At 30.4% G+C, this 15,659-nt stretch overlaps 1 protein-coding gene across 1 annotated transcript in view; it reads left to right on the top strand.

Annotated features, from left to right (window-relative positions):
- Positions 1-332: 332 nt before the first annotated feature.
- The window catches only part of LOC106459382 (serine/arginine-rich splicing factor 10-like), a 17,869-nt gene continuing 2,542 nt past the window's right edge, over positions 333-15,659 (top strand). Inside the window, exons 1-5 of the mRNA XM_013918997.2 lie at positions 333-463; positions 5,095-5,199; positions 13,001-13,104; positions 13,944-14,070; positions 14,546-14,629. Coding sequence (XP_013774451.1) covers positions 399-463; positions 5,095-5,199; positions 13,001-13,104; positions 13,944-14,070; positions 14,546-14,629 — 485 coding nt within the window. The 5' untranslated portion in view covers positions 333-398. The remainder of the gene's footprint in view (positions 464-5,094; positions 5,200-13,000; positions 13,105-13,943; positions 14,071-14,545; positions 14,630-15,659) is intronic.

The following is a 15,659-nucleotide window of genomic DNA, read 5'->3' as shown; positions in this document are numbered from 1 at the left end:
CCAGTCTTTTGAACTTCGCTAAATAGGGCAGCCTTATTTCTTGGATGTCACAATATTTACTTTTGAAAAAGTATGGTGGATTCACTTTACTGCACATGTTAATTTCTTCAAAATCGTACTGAGCAAAATAAAAATGTACTTGTACGTTTCTAGTTTAGTAATTTATGAAATAAAGTTAACCTGTATCTTAATCTAATTTAATTAAATATATGGTTTATTTACTTAGTAGTATTTTGCGTTGAGTACACTTAAACAAATTAATATTTGCTGTATTCTGCAATAATTAAATAGTTAATTATTATCTTTCTTTTCCCCCGAGTTCTGAAGCTTTCCGTTAGGTGTATAACATTAAGAGTGAGCCACCAGTATTGTGAGACAAATACGGACAAGGTTGGAAGATGTCGCGATATTCTCGGCCGCCGAATTCTTCTTTATTTGTGAGAAATGTTCCTGATGGAGCAAGGTAAATGGATTTTAATGAAAAACAAAGCCATTTAGAGTTTAAATCTTATTTTGTTTTGTATATGAGAGTAATGCAGTTTATATCCTTGTAATATACCCTTGTAAAAAACTTAATTTCTTAAGCCTAAGTGAATTTCTGTGTTAAAATACAACAGCGTAAATTATATTTATAGACTGAGAAGTTAGCCTATTTCAGAGCGTAATGTACTTTTTTTTTCGTCCGTATAATTTCTCCAATGACAGTGAGATGGTCTATCATTGTTTCAGTGTAACTGTAACGGTATACTTTTATTAATATTAAATTATTATGGCGCCAAACTACGAATCATTTTGTTGTATATTTTAATGTTATTTATAAATTATATTATGACATTGGCAGTGTATAGTCTCCTGGTCTCCGGAACTACATAGTATATTGCAGGGTAGAAATGCTATGTTTTTGAATGAGTGTTAGATACATTCGCATATGATGGGCACTTGTTGTTTATGACCTATGGTATGAGTAATACTAAACCTCAGTAACAGCCTGAGCAAATTCGCTTATCACCGATACTATCAGTGATAGTGATACTTATAGTATCAGTTATGTAAAATAATAAAGTTTTACACGTGTCTAATATGACATAAGAATAACATTCGTTGATCTACTAATATTAGTAATAATGACTGATTATTTAATACTATGTATTATGTTTCTAGATATACTAAAAGTAAAACATTTAGTATATGAAGTTTTTATTACCACCACCAGTTTTAACAGAAACAATTTGTCATATATTTCAAATTTGAAATGTTGTAATAATTGTTAAATTCTAATATTTGAAGTTGAATTTCTCGTTCCCATTTTGAAAAAGAGATGGGTGATTATTTCATTTAATCAGTATAATCTATTACTTATTTCCATTGATTATATCAATTAATGTCACATTAAATATTAGATTAATTGAAATTACAATGGAATTTATTAATGTAGCAAAAATAATCAACTAATAGAATATTGCTATTATGATTTCTCAATATTATTTACAGTTTATGGTTGTTTAGCTTAATGAACTAGTGTCACAACATGCAAGTAATGAACTATTCAAAATTAGTGTTTGCAAATGTAACTATTTTCTTTCGTTCCAACTATCCAAGTCTTGTGAGAATTATCAATTAGGAAGTTCCACTAATTGCCCAGCTCTAATTATTAATAATCTACATTACTAAGTTTATTAATTAATTGACTTTTTGTATTAGTTTAATAATTATTTATAACCTACTTCCTAGTACCTGTGGTAGTTTTAAGTCATACTGTTCCTTCTAAATGTGAAATTTCAATTATTTGGCTACCAAATAGGTAATAACTAGAAAAACAACTGATTGCTAACTGAATATGCATTACAACTGTACAAACAAGTAATGTACTAAGCTTTACTTTATATTGAAGTAATAATAAGTATAAAAGATTAAAATTCCTTTCAGAATTGATATAATCGGGATGTAATAATCTAATGAATTTCAGCTACTTTAAAGGTATCACAGCAAAAATTATTTAGGCTAGATCTGTGAAACAATAGGCTAGAGTAAACAGTTTTTTTTTTAAATGATATTCTCTTTTGAAAAATAATTGTTCAACTGTAAAAAGTTATTGTGCTCAGTATTCAATTAACAGCAAGAAGTTTGTGACTGGGTTTTCTTTATGCAGTGACAACTTCCACACCTATTCTGGTTTATAAGTATTCTCAAACTATATGACATTATATTTAATGTGTTTGTTTCAGCTTGTGACATTTATAATTTTTAAAAGAAAATTTTCTTTTACAAAAAGAACACTACACTACAACATCAATTGAAATTTGGCCTGAGACAAAAATTAGAAATAAAGATTTGGCCTCTTCAAAAATTGCTAAAATTATTTTGGGATCACTGCTGAAACTAACCTAAATTTAAAGGGAGGATGGTAGAAACAAAAGTATATTATATTTTTGCAAGGATAGTGATGATAGTAGATACTATTGAGAAGATGAAGTTTGTGATTTTCATTTTTTTTTAACTTTTATCTTATATTAGCTTTCCTGGTAATCCTTGTATGTTTTTTGTTTGCTACAAAGTTTTTGTGTATTGGTTAGATTTCATTAAATGCTTGATTGAAAATGAATTTTGAATATGTTTATAAATATAAATAGCAATAGATAGAATGTATGATTAAGAGAAGTCAGTGTAGAATATTTTCCAGCACCTTTTTTAGATGGGTAAAAATTTGCTGTGGACAAGTGGATTTTCCATGTTAGTTACCACATTAATCAGTTTTTAAAAGCATTGTAAATGGGAGGGACCAACACATTAACAACTTGCTAATCATCCACAAAGTTTTCAAGAGATAAAGACCATCCAAACTTCAAGATTGGATACAGGCAAATAGGAATATAGGAATTTCTTATTATTTCTTGTAGCTTTTTCTTTTTGCTATGCTCTCTCCTTTTAAAAATACAAAAATATTTTTGTATTCCAGTAAGTACTTTGGCCTATAATATAATGCTGAATGATGTTTGGTGGTAAATAATTAAATCGTGTGAGGTTATGTAATTGCTTCAGAAGGCAAAAAATGTATGACAAGAAAACTGCAAATATAAATGTGTTAATGGATATAAAATTGGTTGTGTATGTAAAATAAAACTTCATGATCAATAATAAATTTTTAAAACTAATTTTGAATATATTTTTTTATTTACAGATAATGGTACAAGTAATGTACAATTCATGCACATTTTTCATTAGATTAGTTTGTAAAAATATTGGCTTGATTGGGATGAGAAAAATTATGAAGGGAAAATGTACTTTTTGTATTTCACTGGTCTCAGTGGACAAAGAAGATTAAAAAATATTTTTCTCAGCTTGCAAATACAGTGTTATCAAAATACCTTTGAACATACTAAAGGTGTAAAATGAGAAATGTTTATTCTACATATTGTGCATAAATCAAATGAATATACAATTTTAGGGGTTTAATTTTAGTATGCTTCATAATGATAGAGCAAAAAATATATAGAAATAATTATATATTTCTGCATGATGAAATACATATAAGAAAAGGCTAAAATTAAGGTTCAGTAAGCACAAACTTGTATGGAATAAAGTGTCTAATATATAGTACAGAGATAATTGTTTAAAAATTTGATTTTTCTTTTAGAACAGTTTATTATATCAGAATATCCAGTTACTGTTTAGAATGAACCTCTTGAAGAATGGCATGATTATTCATAGTGATAAGTCATTAGTTTATTTCAAAGTGTACCTGTGTTAAGATCTATGAATTTTTCTTCAAAATTTATCTTTAGAAATATAGAGGTTTTTTTTTTTTTATTTTTCAATAAAAATGATTATTAGAAATAAATTTTGCTCTTGAATCTTTTCCTTTTTATGAATTAAATATATTTTTTATTTTGACTGAAGTGATATAGCTATGAAATGCATTATATGATTAGGATAGGCTAAAAATGTAGTACTAAAGTCAAAATAATTTAGGATGATATACAGGTAAAAAATGACATTTAAATATTTTGAGGTAATCTAATACTTTGTTATAATCTTGTTTTGTTTTTATATTTAAACTCAGTTGATTTTATTTCTAAAAATAACCTTTGGATAGTATGATTTATTTCATTCTTGGCTTATAATATTGTAGGTAATAGTTTCATTTGTGTCCTCTTGTAACATATACACTCTGATATGCATATAGATTAACCAATTGCTAAACACTAAAACAGCATTATACTAATTTAAGAGTGAAGAAATATTTGTTACCCCAATATGTACCGTTACAACCTGTCTGACTTCTTCATAAAGGGTGTTGTGTAAGAGTAATATTTTGAATATGCATTAATTGTAGTCACAGTAGTAAAAGAGAATATCTTTATTAACGTAATTTGTAGGGAATATATAAGTTTGCAAGGGACTCATGGAAATTTGATATTTAAATTGTAATAAGTATATAGCATCAGTAATATTTTGAAATATCTTGGTGAAAAAAAGAATGTCACTGTTGTTATCCATTTCTTTTGTTAGAATTAAGGATAACATTTTTGTCAAATAAATATGAAGTTTTTAGTTACTTTATTTTCAGGGATCATTACAAGTTCACATTCAATATAATCACATTTTTGGAAAACTTTGAATTATATATTACTTTCAAAGAAACTAAAATTTTGTATATCCATTTATAAGCTTGCAATGAGTGAAAATGGAAAATTTTACTGTTGCAACAAACAAAAATATTCATTATTCACATTACTTGCAAATACAATATCAAATACATGTATATTCTGTAAGTGCAAATGAAACAGCTTCTGTTTCTACATTAACGAACTTTAGTTCTACTGCATACATGGAGTTTGACACTTGTTCTACAGAATGAGGTTGATACCTATAATATTTTCTTTTTATTAAAGTAGTTACTGGTGTTTGACTAGACATAGTTAGCTAAGAAGGTAAGTTGGATAACTTTTTTATAATGATAGAAGTAACTTTTACAATCATGTTCTAATGTATATTTCCTAAAGCCAGTGTAAAAAGAAATATTGAATGCTCAGCATGTTTGCATCAGCATTGAACCTGATTTCTCTTCAAAGCTTTGCCTTCTAAAATTCATAGATCAGAAGATCTTAGAAGCCTTTTTGGAAAATATGGACCTATTTCGGATGTGTATGTTCCATTGGACTACTATACACGAAGACCACGTGGGTTTGCTTATATTCAATATCCTTTACTCTTATATTTACAGATGTGGTGGGTATTAATTAGTTTGTATGTGCCTGCACATGTGGTATAGATGTGTTATGGCTGTTAAATCTTCCAAGACATTACAAACGTCTATACTATACCATTGAGGGAAGGGGATAGAACTTTGACTTTTTGTTTTTTGTGAAAATTGTTTTAATGGTTTCTTTTTGATAAACCATAGAAAGAAACCTATTTTAAAAAATTCTGTTTTAATAAGTAAATATGTTTAAGAACATTTTCAAAAGAGCCCAGATATAGAATTATAATTTTCTATCAACTCTGAGATATATGATCAAAATATGATGTTTCATCCATCTGGAAAATAGACTCTGGGTCTCAATCCTTTACACATTAGTGATATTTGTAAAGTCATAACAAAGGAATGCATTGTGATACTGCTAACTTTACAAAAGTAACGTAAAATAATTGACAACTATTAATCTGTAAACTTCCAAGGAAAACAGACATTTTAAGCTTCTTTTTTTATGCACTGTATAGGAAGAGACCAATTGCTTGTCCTTTGAAATGTCAAACTTATTATGGTAATAATAAAAACTATACTAAAAACCTTAGAAAACAGAAAAACTTAGAAATACAGAAAGCTGTGTTATTTGATTCTTTTCCCCACAAATTGGATAATTTTTGATTAACTCCAAATGCAATGACTACATTAGAATATTTGATTAGGCTTGTGACAATTTAAGTAGTTATTGTCCTGATTAGCATTGTTAAACAATTAGTTTATGTCGAATAGTCGGGCATTAGGAAAGTGCCGCGCTTACACCATGATCATCACAGAACGTGCCTTATAACACAGAAGACCTTGTGATAGAGTTAATATTGTTTAATTGAAACATTGAGAATTTAACGAAGTAACAATTTCTTAATAAATTTGTTTTATTGTTTTGGTATAGATCTAACTTCCAAGTTTGCAAGCTTGTCAAGTTACTAATATGAAATGCAAGTTAAACAAGACAAACAAGTTTAACTACTGGGAAAGAATTCAAGTCCTTCCAATAAAACAGGGCTGTATAATACAAGCAAGTACAGAAAGCAAGCAGTGTTGTTGTTTCAAGGTTGGTTCCTGAGCCAAGTTTCAAGTGCTCAAGCAAGTGTTCGAGTGTTGCATACAGGCACCTAGTCAAGTTGAAAGGTAGAGTGTTATATGTGACAGGTTACAGCTGCTATCACAAATCTGGAAAAAATAAAAACACTACCATTTCACCATAATTTTAGTGCTAAGCAGATACATTTAGATTGAAATAAATCTTATCAAATACTTTTGTAATATTAGAAATCTACATAAATAATTCATCTTCACGGGTGTTCCCAGTTTTAAATAATTGAAAAACAAAAAGCCCATAGTATGCTTAGTTCACATGTTGAACACTCTGCCAAAATCTACTTTAAAGAAAATAGAGAGAAACTGCCAAATATTGTTGTGCATACCCCAATGTATGAACCAGCATCTTTTGCAACAATGCATTACTGAATACCATTTCATTTTTCACTCAATTCATCTTTAGCACATATTATAGTATTTTAATGAAAGTGTGATAATATAAATGAATTCCAGGAAATAAACCTGTGGGATATCATTTCTGTTTGTTTTTTTTGTTTTTTTTCTATTAGATTCTTAGTAGTGTGTAGATTTGAGTAGAAGGGAAAAAATCTTATTTCATTCAAGAAATTTCTGTAATTTTCGAAACAAATTATATATGTTCCCAAATTTTGAACTTCAAATTCCTATTTTTATATATATTTTAGGCAGAAAAAATGTTGCATAAACTGCTGATACTACAGTGCAGAATTGGAGTTAGGTGCAAATTTTACATGATGCAATCATGTAAGGGATTTATCTGATATAATTTTCACAATCATCAAATTCATTATATGTTTTGAGAGACACTATTATTCCACATTCAACCCTTGGTAGTTAACAGTAAAAGTGTTGAATTAATTCCAAGAACAGTATCACATAATTAACAGGAAATACTGCATACTAGAACGTTGTATAAAATGTCAAGTAAACTGCTAATGTTTTTCAACATGTTTAGTGTGAGTTTTAGTATGGATTTCTTCTAAAAACTGACAGTTACGTGACACTGCTCAGATGTTTAAATTTTCTGCTAGTTCCAGCATTACAAGCTGAAGATTGTTTATGAATTCAATTTACAACACGTTTACACTGAACAGTTTTTTTTAAAAATATGTAATGAGCTGAAAATAAATGTTGATTTTAAGAGTAATAATCAGTAAATAATGTAGTATTATATCCTTTCACCATCAAATGTAATTTTGCATCATGTCTGTGCAATTTATGTTACCTACCTACAAGTTGCTAAAAAAAATTTATGACAAACATAAATAAACTTTTTGAATGGTTCACATGATATAGCATTCAAGCAATCACATAGTTATTCTGCCAGTGAGCTGACTACCCAGAAGAATGTGGCACATATCAGTCTTCTTGTATGGAATGTAGTAATTTAGTTAATGGAAAACCTTGATTATTTCAGTGATAACAAGTATGGTCAAGTAAGCAAGCCAAGCAAAGTGATTCAAGAACAGTGCAAACAAACTCATGTATGCTAAATAAAGTCAAGAAAATTACTACAGTCAAGTACAACTGGAATGGTTTTTTCATATAACAAGGCTTTTTAGTACCACACCACCACCACTAGTGTGATTGGTGGAAAGCAAGGCTTCAAGCAACTATGAAGGCACTGAAATAAAGAACAAGCTCAAGCTGTATCCAGGTATTGTGGCATTTCTGTCACTTGCTTGTTTGTTCACAAGTTTAGGATAGTGACCTGATATTTTCATTTATAAAAGGCACAATCAGGCATGAAGTTGTGTTAAGTGGTAACTATGTATGCCCATAAATAATAAAGTATTTGATTCTTGTGCAGAGCAATACAACATAAATTTTTTATTAACTTTACTTTTTTTTATTTATTCATCACTTTCAAATTAATTTAGGGGCTGTAAGGTGGTTTCCAGAAAATGTTGAATCTTAGTCCTATAAATACGTAAGAATGCAGCTGTTTAGTAAATTACTGCTTTGATATCTTAAGCGCAGCTTAATTTGCTAAACAATTAATTAAACCTAAAATTATTTTGGTAAAAAAAAATATTCTAACGGTGTTTTTTTAAAAATAAGTATAGGTGGATAGGCTAATGATATGATTTCAGAGTTAGAAATAAAACATAAAATATAAAGAACACTAATAACCAATAAAAGCATTATAATAACAATGTTAAATTTTATTTAGCCAAATACAATTTCATGTTTTTATTACAGTATAATGGAGTGAGTAAAAGTATCCTTTAAAAGTTTCTGGAAAAAGTCATTTCCATTGTATGGAGTAGTGTGTGTTAAGCATTCAAAATATAATTTTTCAGTGTTTTAAAACCACATATCAATTTTTTGTTGCTCACTAAAAACTAATTGAAATGGTGTTGTATTCTAGGGTAGTTAAAAATACTGTACACATAAAAGAAACAATAACTACTGAGAAAGAGTAGTTTTGTTTTATTGCAAAATAGTAGTAGTTTATTAATAGAAGATACTGTGTCTTTGCTAAATAAAGATTCTGTGAAATTACTTTGGTTATTTTTCTTTTATCAACAAATAAGCCCAGGTAAAACTGACCAGTCAATGAACTCTAAAATGTAGTATCGTGTTGGCAGTTATCTTAAAAATAAATTTGAAAGGGCCACTAAATTTGAAATTCTTGGTGAGGCATATGAACAGCAAGAGTGCTGACAGCCAAGAGACTCCTTCAGATGAAAAATAGTTGTACAGTACTTAGAGAAAAACCTACAATCAACTGCACACTAAAAAATGTTACATTTGTTTAAAAAATGCTTATTTTAGTAACTGAGTGAAGAAGTAAAATGTCATAATATTCTTTTACCTAAAGGCATTAGAACTTAAACACCTACTCAGAATTATCAGAGTTTGAACATTACCAGTAGTAGGTTATATGCAAAGCTAGGAAATGCTTTAGTGAAATAGTTAAATTGGGGTGCATATATTATACTGTGAGAATCTACAAGCTATTTATATTAATTTAAAACTCTTTCACTATTGTTTTTTTTTCAACAAGAATTTTAAGTCAACCTAACTTGATCAAGTGAGAAATCCACTAGTAATATGAAGGGTTGAAAAAACTAAAAATAATTGCATGTTTAGTGTGGGTGATAACATAAAATATAATATAAAACACACACACTTACTTCTGAAATATGAAAAGCTCTTCCTTGTTGAGCTGCTTTCATGCTGTCAACAAACATATGACTGGAGTTCTGAATATTCACATGGCTTATTGATCCTGCTTTCCAATCATAATCAAGATTTTGTTTTTAACATTTGTGCTGTTAACTTTTCTATAATAAATTTGGAAATCAGTGTTAATTTAAATGCAAGTACTTCCAACAATATTGGGACTTGTACAACTTCTATGATGATTTTTCCTGTGGCTGCATTGTCATCCCTTATTGGTAAACTTATTCAAGCTATTAATGTCAAATTGTATGCTGGTGTCCATTGAAAATTTCATGATTGTTTGGATGATTAAGTTATGGAACACATGCTACCTTCTCAAGATTTTTAACAAACTGTTGTTCAACATGTCTGTCAGGAAGGTATAGGTTCTTGCAGCCTTTGTTTTGCTAAAGCTTCTCAATTTATTTGGTTTCATTCTTACCATGTGCACCTTCAAACCTGTCATGTTTCTGAGGTGATAAATGTTTTGGCTGACTCTCTTTCTCAAGGTCAATGCTTTCTTTTCACAGAGTAAACCCTTCAACTTTTGTTTTTTCTGTGGATTTGTTAATGTCTGGGTCATTTGTTTGATGCTTTCCTACATCTACCAGCAATCTTCTTTCACACTACTGATTTACAGATCTAAGTTCTCTGGTAGTAGATGCCCTGTGTAAATTTCAGGAGAAACTTTTCCTTTGTGCTTGCATTGCACTTTGCCTTTTTCCTTAGGCTCTAGACAAGGTAAATTACTGAAAATAGGTTTCATTGTTTCACTTTGACTTGCCCAGCCTAAGTTTTCCCAAATTACATCAACTTTCTGACATGGAACCATCATTTACATGAACATTTTTACAATGGTATTCGACATCTATGACTTCATGGCTGACTGTTTAGTCCTTTGTGTGAGAAACTAAATCCTCTTCATGGGTGATTTGATTATTATCCCATTCTTGACTGTCAGTTTATCAGTCCTTTGGGTGTCTCTTGGAGTAGGTGTATTAGACATATGTTATTTTTCTCCAATTCCTCAACATATTGCTTTTTTTTATGAATTTGGTTCATAACTGTGTCTTATCAGCTTCTTCTGTAGCTGGTTACAGAGCTGCCTTATCTGCCAAAGAAGTCATCGGTCATTATTCAAAGTTCTGTTCTGAACCTTTTGTCTTGCAACAAATTGAGTTACTAGGCTTTGTCCTTCTATATGGAACTTTGGTTTGGTATTAGGTTTTTTGGCTTCTATCCCTTTTGAGACCTTAAACTTGTTTGTTCTATCTTCTTACACTTTAATTTTCTTTTACTATTGGCATCTTGCAGATGACATTCTGATATTTATGCCCTCACTACTTCTCAGAAAGCATTATTCTCGAACCATGATAGTTCTTTTCTAACTAAAACTTGGGTGCAAGAAAAAGTAGCCAATATTTTTTTCATACAGTTTGTTACCTATCCTTCCTGATTATTGGTTAGAAGAATGCTTTGTATGTCCTCTCATGATTATTTGTTATCTCTCACATGCTGAGTCTTTCAGTGTTTTTGAAAAGTTGTTTATTTATACCCAACAATGAATTATGCTCTTTGGATTGTAACTACTTTAACCAATTGGCTTGTGCAATTGATCCATTTTAGTAAAATGTTCCCATACACCTTAAAAGTGAATTTTGAATTACATCTCTCTAAATTGCCATTTGGCGATGTCTTAGGCTTTTCTGCCACAATACCCTGTAGAGAATATTCTGCAGACCTGCATTGGGACAAATCTGAATGCTTTTAAACTTTTATGTATATCATATTGCTGTCTCTTTAACTTTAGGATTCCATTTACCTCCGGTTGTGATTTTTTCAAGCCATTTGGAATCTCTAGGAAGGGAATTATTTTTTTACCACTTGTTTCCACACTTTTGTTGTGTATGATAACTCAAGTTTTAACGTACTGCCAACACCTTGTTCCACAAATTGCAAGGGTGTTTGGAGTTGTGGATTCATTAGAAAAACATGGTCTCATAGTAGATGAGACTCCTTGTTTGAAGTAATTCATCCAGTCAGGACTCTCACATGCTACATATACCTCTACATTTGTTCTAGACAACTTTGACCCCTTGCATTAGTGTTTATGGAGAGGGTGATGCCATCTGGATGATAATGATGTCTCAGAAAGTACCTTTTCCACTTCTACATTCACATGTATGTGTGTCATTAGACATCAGAGAGGAGACTACTTTTCCTCATGTGATCTCATTGGTCCAATCTGGACAGGAAACAACTTATTTTATTTTCTTAACCTATTCAGTGTTCCAATTGCATTGTCCTACAGTTTTTGAGCCTATTCTTGGGTGTGCCTGGTTCTTTTAGGTTCTCCTTGGGTGCTTGCTGTCTGGGCTGGTTTTGTGACTTGGCTAGCCTAACTGGATGTGGATGAATGGGGGCCTTAACTCCAGGATCATGTCCAGTCATTAGTTTTTTCTGGTCTAACTACTACTTTTACAAGAGGTACAGGACAATGCATTGCAATATGAACCTGACTGCATGTTATGCCACCACCTATGATCACACCTGTATCCCATTTCATATATATTTGTTAAGAGGTGATCATGGTGAGAAAGTACCCTGCTGAGAAAAATGTATTATCTGAGTGTCCATCTTTGGTCCAGTCTGTTATGAGATTGGTCTGCTTCTCATGAGTTAAGTCTGGTTCTGGATTCTCCTCAGCTGTGCTTGATCACATTTTTAATTTTTGTGGTCTAGGTTGTCACCATCTTGCTTAAGAACACAAATTTTAGTTACCCAGTGGTCCATATAGTTCTATTTCCAGTTCCATTCTTCCATCACAGTGTGGGTATTCTGGCTTGTTGTATCTCAGAGATAAGTCTGCCTGTTTTGAATTTTACATTTTTAGAATTAAAATGAATTCCAAACAGGTACTTTCCTCTGAAAATACATTCCCATCAATCTCCTCACAACCGTGTAGTATCCACCACAATTCCACTACTAATTCTGAATTATAGTGAAAAAGCAGTTTATGTACACCGTCGTGATGTGATTAAGTGCAACAACCACATGGAAAGTGGGAGAGTGGAGAAACATGGGTAAGTTGATGCATGTGCTGTCTTGTGACATTCAAAACTTTAATCACATACTTGTTGACAGTATGAGAGCAACTAAACAAGGAAATGTCTTTCATATTTCAGATGTACGTGCCTGTTTAAAATTCATTTTAATTCTAAAAATCTAAAATTTGCATGCAAATCTTGCATGCCAAGATTTTTTTCATTCTGTTTGAATATAGTGGGTCAATTGCAGAATGATGACATGAAGTGGTTAATATTTTTCTCTAAAGAAGGTAATTTTTTTACCAGTTAAATATAAAGGTTTATGGAAATATTGTAAAAATGTTGACAAACTTCACACATGGGCTGTGGGAAACAGTTCCAGTTAAACACAACTTAAGAAAAATGAGTGTGAAGGTATTTTTGTTTAATTGTGCCTCTCGGGACCTTAACTCAGGCGAATGTTCGAAGATGTACGGGATGCTGAAGATGCCATGTATGCACTGGATAGAACAAGGTTTTTTGGAAGAGAGTTAGAGATTGAGTTTGCTCAAGGTGATCGAAAGAGTAAGTGATACAAAATGTTTACATTTTCTGCAAGTTCTTTTTACTTTTGTTTAACTTAAACATTGCTATACCTCATGTGAATTATACAAGTAATGCACATTTTTAGTATCATGCATGAAAAACTTAATCAGTATTAAATGCAGCCCCTTGTGTGTATTCATTTCATTTCAACTGTCATAAAATCTGAAGTGTCACTTCCCATCATATCAAAAGCAGGTGAAAAGCATGATGAAAACTTTGATATATGTAAACTTAAATGGATTTAAAATTACAGTTTAATAATCGAGCACTTTACAAAAATCTGGTACGAGAATGTTCAATAAAGACACTAATTCATAAATTGAATTAAACAATTGGTTCCTCAAATTTATCAGTGAAATCATTCTTTTGAATAAAGTCATCTAGTAGTTTTGGACTAATCTTAACAGTCAGTATGAATTTCGAAACTAGAATCTAAAAAGTAATTCTGTCACCCTTGGTTTCAGAATCTACTGGATAGCTAATCAGGATATAGTTTGTAAACAAATCATATCTGAAGTGTGTTCCTTATTTTTATTTATTTATATATAATGTATAAGGAAAGTATAAATTTCAGACTTTTTTGCTATATTTTGGACTTGCAGAGATGATAATATGGTTCAAATTTATTGTTTTTTTCACTATTCCTTTGAGTATGAACTCTTTTCCATTAATTTGTGGTTGATTTGATTCAAAATAGATTTTCTCTACTTTAAGTAAAATAAATAAACAGGCATCTTATTGCCAAAAATGCATATTTGTAAGTAACTTTAACATATAGTGCCTTCTGTAATAAATAACTATTTATTTTGAACCACTAGCTCCAAATGAAATGAGATCTAAAGAACGAACTCGTCGACCACGCTCTCCTTATTACAGCAGTAGGTATGATGATTACAGAGGTAGTCGTCGACGTTCTCGTAGTCGTTCACCGCGTTACAGAGAATCGTAAGTGGTAACAGTGACACCAAATTATAAGGTTTCAGCCAGTGCAAAGTAAAACAGATGGCATCTCTCTAAAATGTATTTACATATATTTTTATAATTTATTTGTAACTAGCAACATGTATATAAGACTGTAATTATTAAATATTTTACTTAGTACAACTTATAGTTGAAGCTTAAAAATATGAAAACATTCATTGCTTTTAGAGGAATTTCTTGCTATTAAATTATCATAAAACGTTTAAATGCTTATTTAACAATTAAAGTAAGTGTAATTTTTCTGTTTATACTTTTGTTGTAGTAAATATTTTATAGGTGGCATAATATAGTACAATTGTTGATCAACGACTGTAGTATTTGTAAAAAAAAAATTTTCTTTTTTTTAAATGAATATGTCTTGTAAAATTTTTATGCACAATATATTTTGTATGCCTTATATCTTTTAATATAGATTTCTTTTGATAAAACTTTCTTGCAGAAGACACAGCCGTCACTCTTATAGCCATTCTAGGTCTCGTTCCAAGTCAAGAGACCGCCGAAGAAGAAGCTCATCTCCTAGGAGGTAGGTTTAAGAGTATCAGAATCCAAATTAACTATAACAAGAATAAAATTTTGCAACGGGTGAGTCTAACTGTGCATGACAGTCTTTTAGTGATTTATTTTAAAAACTTTATTATTACTATATATCAATGAAATTGGCATCAAAATGTTACTTCTATTTCAAATTGTAATATTATGTATTTTTCAATTTCTTAATTCAAAAGAAAATATAAATAAAATACGGCTAAATATCTATTTTTGTGTTTCACATAGCACCTCCTCATGTCTTGTTGCTCAGTTTATATTTTTTCTATGGCTACTATATACATCTACAAGTTGTTAATAAATTAGAAACATTAATTAAGGTACTGGCAAGCTAAAATATAAAGTTATAACCTCCCATCACTTTGATTTGCTGAGAAATCAATGTATCTAGCAAATCAACTAGAGCAGCACCTCCTCGTACTCCATTCTTTCCAAACCACTTGTTTAGTTCCACCTACTTTTCCTAAGGGTCTGTTTATAACCAACAGAAAGGACAAATTTTGGTTTACGTGATTCTGACAGTTGTTTGTAGAGAGCTTGGAAGAGAAAATAATAATTTTGCCAAGACTGTTGAATGGTGATGACCAAGCTGTTGCTCTGAACGAACATAAAAAATGTTTTTAACAATATATTCTTTATTTATAAACCCAAGCAAGTTAAAGATGTTTTGGGTGTACTGGTAGAGTAATGTAATATATTTTTTCTATCTAAAATATATATTTGAAGCCTACAAAATTGTATTTCTTCACCCTCCACTCTACAAAATAAACGAGGCTTAGCACTAAAGGCACACGAGGGCAAAATATTTTCCTATCGCCGTAATTTCTCGTAAGTACTAGAAATCATTGTTTTTCTATGTAATTGTCATTTATTAATCATGTTCTAAGAAAAATACATAAAATGTAAGCATTTATGAGTAAATATATATGTACACAACGTGGTCACACGTAAATAGACACCACCTTTTCAGTCATATTCACATGAATTGATATATTTATAATTTAATT

The sequence above is a fragment of the Limulus polyphemus genome, unplaced genomic scaffold (genome assembly GCF_000517525.1).
Source record: "Limulus polyphemus unplaced genomic scaffold, Limulus_polyphemus-2.1.2 Scaffold599, whole genome shotgun sequence".
Classification (NCBI taxonomy): domain Eukaryota; kingdom Metazoa; phylum Arthropoda; class Merostomata; order Xiphosura; family Limulidae; genus Limulus; species Limulus polyphemus.
This window is presented reverse-complemented; position numbering and strand designations above follow the sequence as displayed.